This window comes from Trachypithecus francoisi, unplaced genomic scaffold (genome assembly GCF_009764315.1).
Source record: "Trachypithecus francoisi isolate TF-2019V2 unplaced genomic scaffold, Tfra_2.0 Lachesis_group8, whole genome shotgun sequence".
NCBI classification, from domain to species: Eukaryota; Metazoa; Chordata; class Mammalia; order Primates; family Cercopithecidae; genus Trachypithecus; species Trachypithecus francoisi.
In genome coordinates, this window is record NW_022681473.1 from 90,459,687 (window position 1) to 90,477,022 (window position 17,336).

A 17,336-nucleotide genomic window follows, 5' to 3' on the forward strand; every position below is an offset into this window, starting at 1 on the left:
TTCAGATAAACATTAAGCAGTACCTAGTGGTGAAACTTTTCAGATTTATTTTTGAGATTGTCTAAGAGATCCTGGGCTTCTTGGAATTTTAAGAAATTCAGATATAATAGCAATAATTTCTTTTTTTTTTTTTTTTTTTTTTTTTTTTTTTGAGACGGAGTCTCGCTCTGTCGCCCAGGCTGGAGTGCAGTGGCCGGATCTCGGCTCACTGCAAGCTCCGCCTCCCGGGTTTACGCCATTCTCTCGCCTCAGCCTCCCGAGTAGCTGGGACTACAGGCGCCCGCCATCTCGCCCGGCTAATTTTTTGTATTTTTTTAGTAGAGACGGGGTTTCACCGTGTTAGCCAGGATGGTCTGGATCTCCTGACCTCGTGATCCGCCCGTCTCGGCCTCCCAAAGTGCTGGGATTACAGGCTTGAGCCACCGCGCCCGGCCTGTAATAGCAATAATTTCAAGATATCACACCCTCCATTAACAAGTAAGGAACAGACACAGAGAGAACCAGCAAGATGTTGGAAAGGATTATCTGTTGTAGACACCCCTTATTGTACCAGATAATAATACAAATTATTTCCACTCAAAATAACTTTTCATTGAGAAGTTGAATCCAATTTGGTAATTTATTTAGCATATTTATGACTTTTCCTCAGGTCAGTAAATGTGTCCCTTTATTTATTCTGTTGTATTTACATTCCCCAATTCAGAATCAACTGCCTATTTTATTAATACCTTATTTATAAATGATTGGGAAAGTGAAATAAAAACTTCAAAAAAAAGTTTTCCTACCTTGACTTATTGTTTTCAAATAAAAGTTTTTAAACAAATAACATTTTATTTATACAACTCCTATAATTTGGGTTCTCTATCTAGAATCCCTACTAATTGTAGCACATGTTGTAAGACTCACCATTACTGGTGTTGCTAAAGAAATGCCAAAAAGAAACATATGGACTAAAATATATTCAGCCATAATTTTTAATGATCTTGAAAATGGAAAATTTTTTTCTTTACACCATGAAAGTACTTTACCCAGATTATAAAGTAAAACAACCATTTTATCTCCACCTTATTTTCTTCACACAGACTTATGCTTGAGTGAAAGGGAAAATAAAACTCAATGTTCAGGGGCTATGCTTTCACTTCAGCAAATGTCCCCTTCCCCACAAACAGAAACTGTTATCCCTTCAAAAAATACTCAAGCAGTTAGAGAGAATTCAGGACCTCAGGCTATAATCCAAGTGAAAACTATTAGTTTTTCAAGTCTATATCTAGAAAATAGCCATTCCTAGATATACAACCCCTTCACCATATACCTCCCCTCACCCACCTCTACTTTTTACCTGTCTACAAAGCTGGGGCAAATAGAAGGAAATCAGGCCCAAAGTTTATTAGTTATTATACAATCCATCAATATTGTATTAGTCCATTTTCACACTGCTAATAAAGTCATACCCAAGACTGAGTAATTTATAAAAGAAAGAGTTTTAATGGACTCACAGTTCCACGTGGCTGGAGAGGCCTCACAATCATGGTGGAAGGTGAAATGAATGTCTCACATGGCAGCAGATAAGAGAAGAAAACTTGTGCAGGGAAATTCCCCTTTATAAAACAGTCAGATCTCGTGAGACTTATTCACTATCATGAGAATAGCACGGGAAAGACCTGCCCCCGTGATTCAATTACCTCCCACCAGGTCCCTCCCAAAACATGGGCATTGTGGGAGCTACAATTCAAGAGGAGATATGGGAGGGAACACAGCCAAACCATATCAGATACAAACAGAGGTTCTCATTTGTTTACGCAACTGAGATATCAGCTGAGCTTCCAGATTCCTGAGATATATGTACACTTGGGTTGATACTATTTTACATACCCACTGGAACTTTGAAGCCCTTCCCTGTATTTCTCCAGCTTCTTGGGAACTGTAGTCTATAGCCACTCTAGTCTCTGATTTCTTTTATTCTGCAGCTCTTCCTTCATTTTTTTTTTTTTTTTTTTTTTTTTGAGACGGAGTCTTGTTCTGTTGCCCAGGCTGGAGTGCAGTGGCCGGATCTTAGCTCACTGCAAGCTCTGCCTCCCGGGTTCATGCCATTCTCCTGCCTCAGCCTCCCGAGTAGCTGGGACTACAGGCGCCCGCCACCACCCCCAGCTAGTTTTTTGTATTTTTTTTAGTAGAGACGAGGTTTCACTGTGTTAGCCAGGATGGTCTCGATCTCCTGACCTCGTGATCCACCTGTCTCGGCCTCCCAAAGTGCTGAGATAACAGGCTTGAGCCACTGTGCCTGGCCCTTTCATCTTATAGTCACTCTAAATATGAGACTCAGCCTTCTTTTCTGTGTTTCCACAAATTAAAAAGACTCATATATGACTTAACTTGGATGATAGGTACAAAATCATTATATACTATCCTCTTTACATTCATTTATGCCTGAAATTTTTCAGAATTTCAAATAATTCAAACAGAAATGGCTCATGTCATATCCAGTACATATATGAAGCAGACTTTTTGAAAATGCTGGGGAGATAGAGTTAGAAAGGAACAACATACAAGCAAACATCTGCAAAGGGCCCAAAAGGAAGTCTTGTCATTATAACCGTGTTCAGCCAACCTTCACGCAGTGACTTCTCACTGAAACTGTGTCTCCCAGCTTCTATTTATCTAATTTCCATTGTCGTACTGATTCCTTCCTACCCATCCCATTGTGACTGAGGCTGTAGATTCCTCACCCTGTTTTATGAAGGGCAGTTGTACCCATCAACTCTTCCCAAGATGCTCAGTGGAAGAATAGGCCTTTCTCTTAATATGAGCCATCCTTCTCAGGAGTACTTTGGGTATAACCAGCAAAAATTTACTCTGTTATATGTTTAGCACACTCACCTCAATATTCTACTACCATCAAACGTATAGAATAGCCATTTCCAGATCAAGCTTTTGAGAATAGCAATATCACATTTTCTATTTAGGATCATCTCTTTGGACAACCCACTGCTCTCCATTTTTTTTTTTAATACCAAAATTTGAGAATAGCCTTGATACAATACATTACACAATTTCCTTTATACATAAACATAGCTGTCATTGCAACTGTCAGTCTATGAATGTCCATATTCTCTAAGAACTCACTGGACTCCTTACTGTCAATAACTATGTTTTACATGTCTTGATAACTCCTTAACCTTTTCATAGTTCTCATTCATCTTTTCTAAATCAGGATTTTTAAATGAGCCTATATTCTCTAAAGCACTGAAGATTAACTATTAATTTAATGTATCTTTTCACTTAGTAGATCTATATATATGTTTAGCACTCCATCTCCCTGGATATATTGTTTAAAAGCCACACTTAATCTGAAACTCCTTTCGATACCACAGATTTTCTTCCCTGTCTTTACCTTTTAATCCTAAATCTCAACTGATCCACAAATTTTTCTTCAACTCTAGAACATTAGATATGCATTGCTGGATGTATTTTTCTTTGTCATAAGAATTGTAATTTATTGAATCATAATAACAGTGTCCTCTAAAATAGTCACTCTCCTGCCAATCCTCACCAATTTACATACTTTCCCATTCCCATAAATTTGCTTTCTAATTACCTCACATGGATGATCAGAATTCTAATTCATCACTATGCTCCACGCAAAATCAAAAGCATAAATACAGATATATTTGTCACATTTTAAGACAAAAGCTGCTTAAGGCATCCTCCAGGAAGTGTTCCCGATTTCCCCAATCTTGACTAAGTACCCACTTTGTGCATTACTATAGCATCAAATATATTTCCCACTGCAGTACATATCATGCTTCATTGCATTGTCTGCCTTCAATATTAGACTATAAATGCCAAGAAGACCATAACCATGTGATCTTATTCTATGATGAATCTCCAGTATGTAGCACTCATGCCCGGCCTGCATGAGATGTCCAGTAAATGTTTGGTGATAGTTATCAACTTGCATTTACACTGAGACTATAGCATCCTTTATAATAAGGATTTCAATAGATGCCATTTTTGCACATCACACTTAAATGGAGAATTCACTTCCCTCCCAAGAACGTGAAGTAGATTTAAAATTAAATGAAAAAAAAAAGGAAGTGAAATGGAGGGATCGTTTATTACTAGAATTCAGAGGGATCAAGTACATGCAGGCTTCAATATGTGGAAATACTGCTTCTCTAAAGAATTATTTGGGTTTTTTGTATGTAAGTTAATTCAAGCTCAAAGCACATTTTCCATAAGAAAATACATGTCGATTTTTGTCTAATTTCCCAAGTCAGTTCATATTGTATGATGCACTTGAAATACCAACCCTTTAACGGTGAATAAACAATGATGGCAACAGAAGGAGTAGCTTTCTCTTATTAAGATTATCACGCACCAGGTCCTGTGCTAGGTATTCTACATGCACTTTCTCATTTTACTCCCCTAAAAACTCTAAAATTGTTATTATTATCTCTACCATACAGTAGAATAAATTGAAGTTACAAAAGTTAGTAACTTGCCCACATTTTCCCAGCCAGGACGGCATAGGAGATTTCGTTTTCTTTTGCTATGTTTTGTAGGAAGTTGTTTTATATCCAGATCTGTATGAATACAAAGCCATTTTTCTTTCCATTACATACTTATAACACCAATTATGAAAAAGCACAAAAAAGAATGAACCTGAATAAAAATACATTTAAACACATCTTAACTGCTGCTACTTGACTATACCAAAAAAAATTTTACTTGACTATTTTTGGAGGCACATGAGTAATAGTACAATATAGTAAAAAAGCTCTGAAGTGATTATCAAATATAAATCTTCTGATGAGATTTCTACCCTAACTAGCCACATAGTCTTGTACGAGTCACCTAAACTTTATGGACTTCATTTTTTTAATATGTAAACAAAGGATTATCCTGTGTCCTGATTTGCAGTTCCAAAATTCTGTTTTCCGTGCATGCATGTTTAATTATGATACCACAACAGATGTCTAAAAAGCTTTAGCCTTGCTACACAACATATCCAAATGCTGATTTTACCAAAAAGCAAACCACTATAAAAGTAAAAATTAAAAAAATAAAATTTTCACTTTTGTTTCCTACATTGTTAAGGATTTATTATTTATATGTTTAACAAATTTTCTCTTTAATCCTTTCAAACTATTTGAAGATGAGCTTTCTAAACTCCCTTACAATATTGTTCATTTCAGTAACCACGCATAACAGACTCTCCATGATCTGCCTCCTCTCTACCTACTTCTCTAACCTCATTCCTCACTATTCCCATATATCCCCTCTTCATTCCCTACCCTCATGCCATTGTTCCTTATTGCTTAGATGTAGTTACTCATTTTATCCTATCTCTTTCTGGAATTCTCCTCCCTTTCTCCAAGTGGTCCACTCTATCATATTTAAATATGTAGTTCAGACATCACTTCCTCTGGAAGGCTTTCACTAAACCCCTAGACAAAATTAAACTCTCTCGTGTACCTCCATGGCCCTTTTGTATACTTCTACTGCAGTACATTGCACATGCATTACATTTGCTTGTGTATCTGTCTAAACTGAAGGTCTTGTGCTTATCTCAGAATGTGACGCTCAGTAGGTAGTCAATGTGCATTTGTAATCTTTCATATCAAATGTCTAAACCTCTGTTATTACTCATAGGTTTTTTATAGGCAAGAGGGTGACAGCAACAGCCAAGTTATTGAAACACAGAAACTTCAAGCAGTAGTACCACTCCCAGATGCTGGAGTCTACATTATTGAAGTTCGAGCGTATAGTGAAGGAGGAGATGGAACAGCTAGTTCTCAAATTAGGGTACCATCATATTCAGGTAAGTTTTGACATAGTAGGTTTAATTTGCTGACAACCAACAATTACAAGATGATATGAAAGTCATTAAAATTGAGGACATGATAGATTTCATGGTTCAGAGATTTTGGGGGGTTTCTCCTCTCTGATTTTTATATTATCTTCTGATTAACATGAACCACAGTAATGTGCTCACAATTGCAGAATTTCTACAAATCTAGAAAGGAGTTGACATTTTCATTAGAATGTACTGATTTGTGAAATGTCCTTGCCTGTCCTGGTCTCAAGTAGTACCTTGCTGGCAATTTGGTTTTTGGAGTATGGCTTTTAAACTGATATTACACTGGTTTTGACATACCTGTGTTTCTGTTGTTTTGATTGCCTTTATTGTTAGAAAATAAGGAGTTTAAAGGAAAGCTTTTAAAATTAAAATTTGACCATATTTATTGATTTCTAAACAAATTATACATTGTATTGAACATTATTATTAGCAATATTACTAATTGCTAGCTTTCACTGACCCTTATATGTCAGGCATGGTCAACAGTGCTTTACATACATCATCTAATTTTAGTAACAATCATATGAGATACGTGACATTTTTACTGTTTCGCAGAAAACGTTTAAGTAACTTGCCTAAGACCACACTATTACTAAGTTTCAGAACCAGGATCAAGACCTCGGTATGATTGTTTCCAAAACCACGTATCTTCACCACCACCATCATTATTATATAAGCAAAGGGAAAACTGATTAAAGGAAGCAAGATCTTAGAAATGTAGAAGTAACCATTTCGTAGAGGTAGTCAAAAAAAGCAGCAAAATAATTCGATATGCAAATTTCTAATTTTAAAAGTATTAGACAATTTTATGAGAACATTATATAACATTTTCTCATTACAATTAGTGGGTAATTAGGAACATCATTTGTTGAGCAATCATTCCCAAGCAGAATTATCAACCTACAGGGAAGTGTCCCGTCATGCTCTGTATGTGGCCCTGTGCTATTTAACTTATTCATCAACTTGAAATCAGACCAGAGGCATTGCTTGTGATTTCTTTTATGCCACCAAGTGAAATGGGAGATAAATACAGTGCAGAAAAGAATGAAACAGACTGGAACTTTGAGGAAAAGCTATTGACATAATACTTGATAATTTTTTTAACTTTTTAAGTTCAGGGGTACATGTACAGGTTTGTTACACAGGTAAACTTGTGTCATGGGATTTTGTTGTTCAGATTATTTCATCACCCAGGTATTAAGCGTAATACCCATTAGTTATTTTTCCTGATCCTCTCCCTCCTCCCAACCTCCACCCTCTGATAAGCCCTAGCGTGTGCTGGTCCCCTCTGTAGGTCCATGTGTCCTCATAACTTAGCTGTCAGTTATGATACTTGATAAGTTCTCACATAAAAATACACGATAAGGAACATTATTAATTGATACGATTTGCATACTTGTAAATTAGATATTACATCAACATTAATTTCATTTTTTAAAAAACTGTACTGTGGTTATATTGTTAAAAGCCTTATTTTTAGGAACTATACATTAAAATATCTAGAGGAAAAGCTGCATCATATCTGCAATTTCATTTCAAATGTTTCAGAAAAATGGATATATGTATAGAAATAACAATAAAGCGAGAATGATAAACTGTGAACATTTAAGGAATCTGGGTGAATTCCTTAGTCTCACGACTTTTCAGTACACCTAAAAGTATTTTTAAATGAATATTTAAAAATACAAAACATAAGATGGGAGAAATCTGACTTTTTCAGAAATTCTGGTGAAAAGATTTAAGAATTTAAATGTTATTGTGGTCACATGAAAATTTAATATACTTTATGATTCACTTATAAAAGTATAGTTTCAACAGCAAGAACAGTTATAATGTCTCTGTATTAACTATTTCACAATTGAACTGTTCAGATGAGGGTGCTGAATTTTCAAGAGCATCTTAAAAAACTATTTCCTGAAAAGCAAAATATACGACAACCTTCCTCTTGCTTCAGCACGTCAAATTCCTAGACAGCAGTACAGTGAGCATTTACTGAGGCCTCATCATGTTCCTGGATTAAACTAGGTGTTTTCTATATATTATTTTATCTTTCTTTTGTGTAATCTTTTGTGTTAGGTATTTTATTCTTCTCTGACTCTCTAAGGTTACTTTCAACTCTAACACAATCAGATTCTGTAGTATTATCGGAGTAAGATCAGCCTCAACCTTGGAAGTACTTCTGATATCTTAATTCTCCCATTGATATTTTAAATTGCAACTTCTATGCCAAGAAAACAATTATCAACTTTTATATTTCAGTTAATAACATTTTGGTCAGTGCACCCCACTTCCTGAGTTTCAATATGGGAAACTGTCACACTATTGTCTACCTTAGACTCAGACCCTGAGTCATGATTGGTTTCATTTTTACCATATTGCGAAAACCAAATGCCTAAGATACCAAATGACTTGCCCAAGTGAAATAGCTAGTTAGTTTTATAGCTGGGGCCAGAACTTAGTCTAACATTGTTCTTTCTGTTGTTTTGTGGGGCTGTTTTGCTATATCAAATTAATATGTTTTTGCTTTGTAGATTGTATTTGGAATTTGAGATACAGACCCTATTTAGCATTCTGAAAGTGAGAAATTTTTATAAAAGTGTCATGTAAATTAAGATGCAGCCACTCCCAATAGCTAGAAAGGATGTTTTCACATTTTTTATTTATTAAGCAGGCACATACGACTCCAGTGAGTCTTGTCATCTTGCCTTTCTTATGGTTCACAAGTAGCTATATGCTTCACAATAACCCCATTTTGTACAAGTTGAAATATATGCAACATTCTCCAATATATTGATTGATAAGTTCTAGTAGTGTATTAGCTGTAAAAATTTTCAAAGACTTACTGCTTTTTGCATTTGTGTGTGTGTGTGTGCGCACACGCGCATGTGTGTGTTTACCAAATTATTCTCTGGCTCTTAAGCATCAGGAAAATAAATTCAGACTCTATCTTTGCAACTAAAATTACCCCCCCCAAATCCCATTACACTTAGTCTAGCCAGAGAGGATTACCTTGACAGAAGATTCCAGCAACTGGGTGGTAGATTATATTATTATTATTAGGGTTTTAACTAAGGTCAATCATTGTTTTAAGAGAGATAATACACAAGTATCTAAATCCACTAATTCCTACCTCAATTACTTTAAGCAAGTTTACAGCCTTTCTAAGCCCCAGCTCCATCTGCAAGAGGGGAATAAATAATTGTATTTACCACATAGAAATGTTATGAGGATCAAATAAGATAACATATATAAAAGGCTTTGTACAGTATGTGACATACAATAAGCATTTATTAAATAATCAATTATGATCATGATGCTTCAGAAGACTTCTGGCTTGAAGAACCATTCCTGAAGTTAGTATCTAAAATCACTTCGTTTGTGGTTATGTAGGGCTATTAAAACTACTTCAGACGAATCAACCTTGGATCAGTCAGTTTAATCCAAAAGCGATTCTAATATATTAGCTGTGTACAATGTTTTAGTCTCATAAAAGAACTTCTCCTGGGTATAAGAAAGAGTGATGAAAGATCACCATGTTTTGCCAAGTTTGGCATGAGAACCTAGAATTTAAGCTCACTCAACTGAAATAGTCAATCAAGGACATACAAATAAATTCAGTAAATAAAATAATGTTATTAGATTTTAAAATTTACTAGAGTAATCATAGTCATGTATTTCTTAATGATGAGGATAAGTTCTGATAAATGCATCCTTAGGCAGTTTCACTGTGTGAACATCATAGAGTATGCTTACACAAACTTAGATGGTATAGCTTACTACACACCTAAGGCATATGGTATAGACTATTGCTCCTAGGCCATAGATACATACAACATGATACTGTACTGAATACTGTAGGCAACTGTAACACAATGCTATTTGTGTATCTAAACATAGAAAAATTACAGTAAAGATACTGTTAGTATAAAAGATAAAAAATGGTGTACCTCTATAGGGCACTTAACAGGAACAGAGTTTGCAGGGCTGGAAGTTCTGGGTGAGTCACCGAGTGATTGCCAAGTGAATGTGAAGGCCTATGACTTTATTGTACACTGTCGTAGACTTTATAATCACTGTATACTTAGGCTATATTTATATTACATTTATAAAAACAACTTTTTCTCTAATAAATTAGCTTACTGTAACTGTTTTACTTTATAAATTTTTTTAAATTTTTTAACTTTCTTTTGTGGTAACACTTAAAACACATACATAATACAGATATAAAAAACATTTTCTTTATATCTGTGTTCTATACATTTTTTAATATTTTTATTTTATTTTATATTATTTGCTTTTTAAACTGTTTTGTTAGAAACTAAGACACAAATATACACATTAGTGTAGGCTTAGCCCTAGGTCAGAATCATCAATATCGGCCTTCCATATCTGCATCCTGTCTCACTAGAGGGTCTACAGGGGCAATAATACACATGGAGCTATCATCTCTTGTGATAATAATGCCTCCTTCTGGAAGCCCTTCCTAAGGACATGCCTGAAGTTGTTTTACAGTTAACTGTTATTCTGTAAGTAGGAGTACACTAAAATAATTACTAATAGAATAGTAAATACATAAGCCAAATAACAGGTATCATTTGTTACCATTATCAATTAAATACTGTACATTACACATTCATATAACTAGCAGAACAGGTTTGTTTACGCCAGCATCACCACAAATATGTGAGTAACATATTGCATTATGTTATAATCGCTACAACATTACTAGGCAATAGGAATTTTTCAGCTCCATAATAGTCTCGGAGGCCACTGTCAAATATGTAGGCCATGGTGGACTGAAATGTCATTATGCAGCTCATGACTGTAAATTATGAATTCGTATTGCCACAAGCTTTTGTTATTTTTGCTCCATTTTCTGAACTGTGCACTATCTAAATGATTTTATTTTTATATCTGAATTTGAAATATTTTCATCATTGGTGAAAATTAAATCTCTGGATTGGATGTGTTTGTTAGACATGACATCACCTTTTCAATACAGTATCTCATATATATTTGTCCCTTCTATATAACTTTGGGAACCTCAGATAATGTCTGATTTTATAAATATAAAGAACACTCTCATCAGAAACAGTACCAATCTTGCACTCATTAGTCTTACATACTAAAAACAATTCTGGCCTAGCTCAAGCAAAACCAAAATAATTTGCTCCATTTGATGCTTCTTTTTTCACAGGTGGAAAAATCACAAGTGCTCAGTCGACCCTTCACACTCTCTCCACATCTTCATCATCAGTCACGTTGGTCTTGGCATTGATGATTCCTTCAGCCTCCTGGTGAAAACCACTGACTTAATTTGCTTTTGTTCGCGTTAGCTTGATAACAGCAGTGAATAGAGTGTAGTGTAAGTGGAGAACCAGGATCCTGAGATGAGCTTGAGCTTTAAAAACTTGGAACTATATACATGGTGAACTTACAGGAGGTTGCGGGGAAATATTACTTATCCATCAGATTTCTCTCTGGTTTTTGTAAATGGAGAGGACAGTTCTTAGTCCAGTAAAAATATGCACATTGTATGTAATGAATTTTTGTAAGCAAAGGTAATTTCTGTCAAATGTATTCTTTGCCTTTTTAATATGTTTGGATTTTATTTTATATCTGATGACTCCGAGTATGTGCCATCCATTTGTTAAGTAACTGGCCTTTAGCAGATCTGTTTCAAAACAAATGCAAAAGTGAGAATGAAAAGTTTGCTTAAGACTGAGTTCAGTGTTTTTCATTTTCCCTTTGGCTGAATATCTCAATTTCCAAACCAGCAGGAAATATGAAAAATACTTCAGTGATGTGGCCCATTATAAGATAAGTACACAAAAATTTTCTTGAAAAATATTGTATGATTGCATAGTGAAATAGCAAGATTTGTCAATATGCTATTCTATATGCACCCCTAGAGCAAGTTATTAGGGTAGGGAATAAGCCATTTACATTAGTGCAAGATAAAGAGAAACTGAGTCCAAATGAATTTTAGTGCTATTGTTTTTCATAAAGTACTATGTTATCTAGCAGCAAATATAATAAATATTTATTTTTAATAACAAAAGATGGTTTAACATCACCAAAAAATATGATCACTAAAAACCGCAGACATGCTGCCACGGGTGCTAACTTAAAAATGACATGAATATGGGACACAGCGTTTCCATTTCTTTACCTACTGCCAAAGCAGATGTTGAATTAGGTCCAAGGCTTTCTTCCAATTGCAAAATTTTGCAAAAATTTTAAGGACAACGAAAATGTGTTGTGCAAATAATTTTGCATAGTCTGTAGATTAAAATGGTTCAAGCATAAGAAATAAATAGGTTGATTTTTAAAAACAGTTCCATGCATCACATACCACTGATAAAATCAACTAGTAAAATAAAGACAGTCTCTCTTGGATAAATTGAATTTTTAATTAAGCTGTGGAAACATGGCATCAGTACAGGGATTCAGCTAGTCTAGCCAACTATGCACTGATTGATTCTGTGGCTTGGGAAGTAATCCTTATTTGCTATTTTGAAGAGTCAACTTGAGCCTGAGAGATCTTAGAGAGTTGTTGGAAAATGAGATGAAAATTTTCTACTTGAAGATACCTTAAAGAAGTTCTAACAAACATAAGAATGTGCCAGAGTTGGCATCATACTCATGCAAATGCAGGAAAGGACAGTTATTGCAAAGTCATATGCCAGAGAAGAGCCTGGAAAAATTATGGTTTTATAGGTGATGTTAACATGAGAACAACACATAGTTTTATAATTTTATATACTTTAAACTTGTTAATTATATTTGCTTCATTAATAGCAAGCAAAATGAAACAATATGGAGCTCAAATTGCTAGCTCTCAAAGTTAATCCTTGTAGAATCAGAGGAGTGATTGAAGTTTCTGTTCTGAACATCCTAAAATAATAGTTTCAGAGCCACAGTAAAAAGTCTGTATGTAGGTTACATATTCTCTTGGGGGAAAAGTATGTAAGACACCCTAAACAAACAAGAAATTAGTTAAAAGAAAGACTCAGTCAACAGATATTATAGTAAGTACTACAGATAGTAGATAAGCCTGTAAGTAAGTAATTATGACCAAGTGGCCTTTCTTGAACACCTCCTTTAAAGTGGGAGAGGCTGGACTTTGCAAAAACAGGGATGCTAATTGGTTAACTGGTAAAACATGAGCTCTCCCAAGTATAGCGTAACTTTCATGAATGAATTGTGCATCTGGAAAAAAAGGCAGAAAGAATATTTTTAATGCAAAATAATTTTATGTATTTCATGAATCAAGCCATTGTCTTCATTTTCCATGGTGATGTAAACCAGATTTAGTGAAGGACTTTAAGAATCAACTTCTTACTTACACTCTCAGAAAGCAAAGCCCAGTAAAATATTAAACAAATGACAAATTTAACCAATATTTTTAATTAGCTGACGGATGGTACATATCTGACAGAGTATTTACACATAGAATGTCTGATGTTGTATTCTTACAGGAATCAGAGATATGGAATGTTTTTACTTAACATACACAGAATACGTATTTTGCATCATAAACCTATTTAGAAAGCAGGTTTTCAGTGTTTATGTACTTATGTGCTACATATCTGTTACTTTGTAGAAATCAGAAGAGCATTCTTATCAAGGTACATTATTTTTCAGCTACAGTACTGAATTTTTTCTTCTATGGGATAGTAACCACAGTCTTAAATCACTAAAGAGACTGTATTTTTATATAATGTCAATTGAATATGAAGAAATCAACAGTCCTTATAATTTGAAATTTCATGAAAGCAAAAGTTTTGCATACCCAAATGAAGGTACTGTGGACACCATGTCAAACTGTTAAATATACTGTGTACGATCTGTATATATACTATATATAAGGTATATACCATGTGGAAGGCACAGTCAAATAATAGTTCTGTGTACTGTTCTTGTAACATTAGATCTTTTTAATAAATAATTCTCTTTTTATTGACTTTTATCTTCTCTCCTGTCAACTATATGAATGACATTATTTATGTTATGCAGAGCACAGAATGCCAACGATTATGGTCTGATTTTAACACTGAAATATCATTATGTTATGCTGTTATGATTTTAGGTTCAAAAATCTCCAGAAATGTCCATGGAAGTCCCAACTTGAAAATTTGAAGCTATATCAAAAAATAAAACAAGAAATGAAGCAAATACAGATGGGATCAGTTCAGGGTTAAACTCATTATTTTCTTTTCAGGAAAATAGACTACATTAAGTCAGTTTCATAAATAATTTGCTAAATGCATACTTCTGCTTTTATTATAAACAGTTAATCCCAATCTATTCTAGGTACAATTCTCATAGGCATTGACTCTTTTTTTGTCCCTTAACCCCATTATACATCTCAACTATACCAATAATCACATTATAATAATTTGTTTTAAATGCTTCTCTCCAACTATCCAGTCACTGGGATTGCCCAGGGAAAAATATTTTTTTCTTGGAATTTCTCTCACCGGTGTCTAGCACAGTACCTAACACATATCAAATGAGCAATACATTGTCAGCCTTAAAATTTCCTTTGAAATGAATGCCCCAAACCTGGGTAATCATCCGACACAGCTGGGAACCCCTATCTCCAAGTTCTGATTCAGTAGATCCGAGACTAGGAAATCCTTGTTTTTAAAATCTTCTCAACCACAAAATAATACAACTCTATTAAAGGAAATTTGGCAATATCTAGTAAAATTTTATATGGATTTGCTCTTTGACCTAGCATATCCACACCTAGGGATCTATCTATTCCTAAAATATATACAAAAATATGCAATTTTAAGTGGATAAAACAAGGTACAGAAGAGTGAGTGTATGACCCCTTTTGTGTAAAATACAAACACATTTACTAATATTCTGAAGAAGAAATAATACAAGCATAAACTAACGACTAATAAAAAAGTGTTACCGATTAAGGAGGGAGAGAATGGGATGCAGGAACAAATATCCAAGCAAACTCTTTTTCAATGTACAGTACTTTTTCATAGTTTTGACTCTGGAACTACACAAATGTTTTACATTAAACTTTAAACCAAAAGAAAAAAAAAGCAATCTCCTAACATTGAGAATAAATGGAAGTAAATGAACCTAAATATCAACCAAACAGAGAGTAAATTGTAATTTTTCTCCTTCTTTTAACTTTTATTTTACATTCAGGAGTTACATGTACAGGTTTGATACCTGGATATACTGCATGATGCTGGTTTGGGGTGTTAATGATCCTGTCACCCAGGTACTGAGCATAATACACAATAGATAGCTTTTCAACCTTTATAACCTCCCTCTCTCCCAGCTCTAGCAGTACCAAATTTTTTTTATTGCTATGATTGTGTCAATGAGTACTTAAGGTTTAGCTCCCACTTATAAGTAAGAACATGTTGTATTTGGTTTTCTGATCCTGCATTAATTCACTTAGGATCATAGCCTCTAGCAATATCCATGTTGCTGTAAAGGACATGATTTTGTTCATTTTATGGCTGTATAGTACTCCATGCCTAATATGTACCACATTTTCTTTATCCATGCATTGTTGGACACATAGATTGATTGATTCCATTTCTGTGCTATTGGGAACAGTGCTATGATGCACATGTAAGTGTCTCTTGTCTTTTTGGCAGAAGGATTTGTTTTCTTTTGGACATATACCCAGTAATGGGATTGCTGGGTCAAATGGTAGTTCTAAATTCTTGAAGAAGTCTCCAAACTGCTTTCTACAGTGGCCAAAATAATTTGCATTCCCCTCAACAGTGCATCAGTATTACCTTTTCTTCACAGCCTCACCAGCATCTGTTGTTTTTTGACTTTTTAATAATAGCCATTCTAAGTGGTGTGAGATGGTATCTCACTGTGGTTTTGATTTGCATTGCTCTGATGATTAGTGATATGGAGCATTTTTTCATGTTTATTGAGCACTTGTATGTCTTCTTTTAAGAAGTGTCTATTCATGTCTTTTCCTCAGTTTTCGATGAGGTTATTTTTTGCATGTTCAATTATTTAAGTTCCATATAGATTCTGGATATTAAACCTTTGTTGCATGCAAAGTTTGTGAATATTGTCGCCTGTTCAGTAGGTTGTTTACTCTGTTGATAGTTTCTTTTACTGTCCAGAAGTTCTTTTGTTTAATTAGGTCCCACTTGTCAATTTTTGTTTTTGTTGCAGTTGCTTTTGAAGACTCAGTCACGAATTCTTTCCCCAGGCCAATGTCCAGAATGGTGTTTCCTAGATTTTCTACTAGGATTCATATGGTTTGAGGTTTTACATTTAAATCTTTAATCCATTTTAATTTTTTATGGTAAAAGGTAGGGATCCAGTTTCATTCCTCTGCATATGGCTAGCTAGCAACATTTACAGATTAGGGAGTCCATTCTCCACTGCTTATTTTTGCTGACTTTGTCAAAGGTTAGATGGCTATAGGTGTTTGGCTTTATTTCTGGGTTCTCCATTCTGTTCCATTGATCTATGCGTCTGTTTCTGTACCAGTACCATGCCATTTTGGTAACAGTAGCCTTATAGTATTGTTTGAAGTCAGGTAATCTTATGTCTTTGTTCTTTTTGCTTAGGATTGCTTTGGCTTTCTTGGCTCTTTTTTGGTTCCCAATGAATTTTAGAATAGTTTTTTCTAGTTTTGTGAAAAATGACATTGGTTAATAGGAATAACATTGACTCCATAGATTGCTTTAGGCAGTAGGGCCATTTTTATGATATTGTTTCTTCCAGTCCATGAGCATGTATGGTTTGTCCATTTGTTTGTGTCATTGATGATTTCTTTTAGCAATGTTTTGTAGTTCTCCTTGTAGAGATCTTTCATCAGCTTGGTTAGATGTATTCCTAAGTTGTGAGTGTGTGTGTGTGTGTGTGTGTCTCTATTGTAAATAGGAATACATTCTTGCATTCTTGATTTGCCTCTCCTTTTGAATGTTATTGTTGTATAGAAGTGGTACTAGTTTTTGTACAATGATTTTGTATCCTGAAATTTCACTGAAATCATTTATCAGTTCTAGGAGCCTTTTGTCAGAATCTTTAGGGTTTTCTAGGTATAGAATCATCTGCAAGAGAGATAGTTTGACTTATTTTCCTCTTTGATGCCTTTTACTTCTTTCTCTTGCTCAATTTCTCTGGCCAGTACCTCCAGTACTATTAGGTTGGTGCAAAAGTAATTGCAGTTTTTCCCATTAAATACTTTTCACCGCAATTACTTTTGCGCCAGCCTAATATGTTGAATAGGAGTGGTGAGAGTGGACATCTTTGTCTTGTTCAGTTCTCAAGGGGAATGCTTCCAGTTTTTGCCCATTTAGTATGATGTTAGCTGTGAGTTTGTCACAGATGGCTATTATTTTGAGATATGTTCCTTCAATGCCTAGCTGGTTGAAGGTTTTTATCATTAAGGGATGTTGGATTCTATCAAAAGATTTTTCCACATTTATTCAGATAATCATATGGTTTTTGTTTTCAGTTT

General features: G+C 34.6%; 1 protein-coding gene across 1 annotated transcript in view; it reads left to right on the forward strand.

The window, feature by feature from the left end:
- Positions 1-11,827, forward strand: part of CNTN5 (contactin 5) — a 1,344,835-nt gene extending 1,333,008 nt beyond the window's left edge. Inside the window, exons 24-25 of the mRNA XM_033204902.1 lie at positions 5,653-5,821; positions 11,058-11,827. Coding sequence (XP_033060793.1) covers positions 5,653-5,821; positions 11,058-11,161 — 273 coding nt within the window. The 3' untranslated portion in view covers positions 11,162-11,827. The remainder of the gene's footprint in view (positions 1-5,652; positions 5,822-11,057) is intronic.
- Positions 11,828-17,336: the final 5,509 nt, after the last annotated feature.